The 2,787-nt window shown below is 47.1% G+C and overlaps 1 protein-coding gene across 1 annotated transcript in view; it reads left to right on the forward strand.

The window, feature by feature from the left end:
• Window positions 1-2,505, forward strand: part of LOC103728750 (multidrug and toxin extrusion protein 1-like) — a 13,629-nt gene extending 11,124 nt beyond the window's left edge. The window contains exons 5-6 of the mRNA XM_008826715.1: window positions 1,447-1,595; window positions 2,436-2,505. Of these exons, the coding sequence (XP_008824937.1) occupies window positions 1,447-1,595; window positions 2,436-2,505 (219 nt within the window). The remainder of the gene's footprint in view (window positions 1-1,446; window positions 1,596-2,435) is intronic.
• The last annotated feature ends 282 nt before the right edge of the window (window positions 2,506-2,787 follow it).

Here is a 2,787-nt window from a genome sequence, read left to right on the forward strand (position 1 = left end):
GGAGATGCTAAGCAATGCTTATTCCCTTTTAAGGTTCTAGTGTCAAGCCAATGTTTGACTGAAGTTTTACTGGGGAACCAATGAATTTATTGAAGTTACTTACTGAGCTAACTGAGGGGTTGCTGAGGTGTATGTAGGACCTGAGGGTATGAACACTGGAAAGCCTTTGCCCAGCACAGGTCATGCCTTCTCTTCCTAGCCTTCCGCTAGGGTTCTTTTAGCCTTGGGAAATAGTGTTGGTCTGCATGATTGCCTTACCCTGCCTTTGACCAAATAGGGGATATTGAGTAAAAGTCCTTCCTATGGCTCACATGTTTGAGTCTGGTCTTGTGCATCTGAAACTGGGTCTGCACCAGAATTGCTCAGGCTTGGATAAGTGCAGGTTGCTGGGCCCCACCTGGGGCATCCTCCCTGGGGAGGGCAGGGGCATTCCAATTTGCATAGATACTCTTTGACTATGATGTGCTACATCTGGGTAAATCCATCCTAAGTGGATAAGTTGAAAATGCATTGAATTCACCTCAGCTAACATTCCAGCTTGGCAACGCACAGGCTGTAGAGCTCCATGTGTTCCCCTCATGATCCATAGCTGACTGAGAGCTGCAGCTCTCTGTGCTACCCAGCACTGACAGAGGCTCACATCCACATCACTGGCATGGAGAAAGATCCAAAATCAAAATTCAAAGTTTCTACCAAGTGTGCATCCTTTTTGGACCATCTTGAAGTTGAAAAGTTAAGCTGAGAGTTATATGTGTTTGCTGTGTGTTCACCTCTGTGGTTAGTCTGAAGCTCCCTTGGAGAAATCACTGAGCAGGAAGCTAAAAAGTGTGTGCGTACTCCGACCTCTGTAAGTTGGTGGGAGCTGGAGCTTTATACCACTGACTACTTTTAATAGGTCTGGAGTCAGGCCCAAGAGCCTGAATTTCCAAGAAGTTTCAGGTGATACAAGTTTAAGTACACACTAGAACCATATAGAAACTTTAAACAGTATTGTGGGGCTGGAGAGATGGCTCCATGGTTAAGAGCACTTGCTGCTCTTACAGAGGACCTGGGTTTGGTTCCAAGCATCCACATGGCTGCTCACAATCACCTACAACTCTGATGCCCTTTTCTGGCCTCCATGGGCTCCTGCATGCATGTGGTATGCATAAACTCACAGGCAAACACACACACACACACACACACACACACACACACACAATCAAATCTTTAAAAAAAAAAAACCCACATTATTGCTGCTTGGGTCCCATCCTGGATTAGCCACATGTAGTATACTCTTATGACACTGGTCATTGCAGAGAATTCAACTCCCAGTCAGTCACATGATCTTTCCCTAAAAAAGATGGCCAAGTCTTTAAAGCCACCTGCTTCCTTATGAGGCCTGGCTTCTAGTGGACAGCCACTGTGCTACTTCTGTTTAACAGTTTGTTTGGCTGTGCTCCCCAGACATACGGGAGCCAGAACTTGAAGCATGTGGGGGTGATCCTGCAGAGGGGCTTGCTCATCCTGCTCCTGTGTTGCTTCCCCTGCTGGGCACTCTTCATCAATACGGAGCACATCCTGCTGCTCTTCAGGCAGGACCCGGATGTGTCCAGGTAAGCCAGCACAGGGTGGGGGTGGCGTGGGCACCCATCCTTTCAGAAAGACCGTCCAGACTCAGCCTTGGGGGTGACACTAGGACAGGGTTCAAGCTGCCCTAGGCTCATCCTTCCCAAGCCTTGGTACCTTCTGTACCTTGCTCCTGAGAACTAGATTTCCTAGATGGCTTCCAGGGTAGAGATTTTTACATGATGCTACATTTGCAAACATCCTCCCCATGGGATGGCAGTTTGTGGCTTGTTAATCAATTAGTGATTTCTGACTCCAGTCAAAATTGAAGTCACCTGGATGCTATAGCTTCCATTCTACGCCTCTGGTCCCCATGTACCCAGATTCTTAACTGCTTCAGGTGAGGCCTGGGCATTCATAACTTCCAAAGCTCCTGTGGGTAAGCTGCTGTGTCCAAGACTCTGGCTTAAGTGATTAATACTTTTAAAGAGCATTTGCCCCACATTGTAGCTCTGAACCCAGGGGCATTAGGTGATATCTGAAGATATGTTTGGCTATCATATTGAGTAGAGGGGCTTGGGAACCAGGAAGGCTGAGAGACAGTCTGTGTGCCGAGGGCAGCTCCCACAGCAGGGGACTGGCCAGCTGCAGTGTGAGGCTCAGAACCCCTGTCCTAGACCTGAAGACTTGAAAGAAGCAAGAATGGCAATTTGGGTTAAAAGGCGATAAACTCCATGTATACTTACTTTTCCATCTGCCCCAACAGCCTAAGTCCACTTATTTAGAAGGAGCCCAGAAGGCACTTGGCAGTGTTTGTTGTTTTATTCTGCCTCTTTTTCACAAAATATTGGCCCCCGTCATCATTTTCACTATTTTCTCTTATATAGGCTCACCCAGACCTATGTCATAATCTTCATTCCAGCTCTTCCCGTGAGTTTTCAAGGGGTCCATGGGTGAAAAGTGGCTGGGATATCATGAGCTCAGCCTGGCGTGATTCCCACGTGACATCAGCTCCTCACAGAAGTATGGTTTTGATTACATTCCTTAAGGACAAACCAGTATTTGTCTCTCAGAAACACTAGGACATGATGAATGGAATTCAGGAGACCACTGTCTTGACCTTTTATACCTCCAATATCCTTGGGGTCATCCAGGGAGAAGAATCCGGGCTGTGTTTTTAGGAGTAGTAATACTTGCCCATCTCAGGGGACATCACTTTGACCTTTAGACTTTTGTGTG

Source organism: Nannospalax galili, unplaced genomic scaffold (genome assembly GCF_000622305.1).
Source record: "Nannospalax galili isolate Female #2095 unplaced genomic scaffold, S.galili_v1.0 scaffold530, whole genome shotgun sequence".
NCBI classification, from domain to species: domain Eukaryota; kingdom Metazoa; phylum Chordata; class Mammalia; order Rodentia; family Spalacidae; genus Nannospalax; species Nannospalax galili.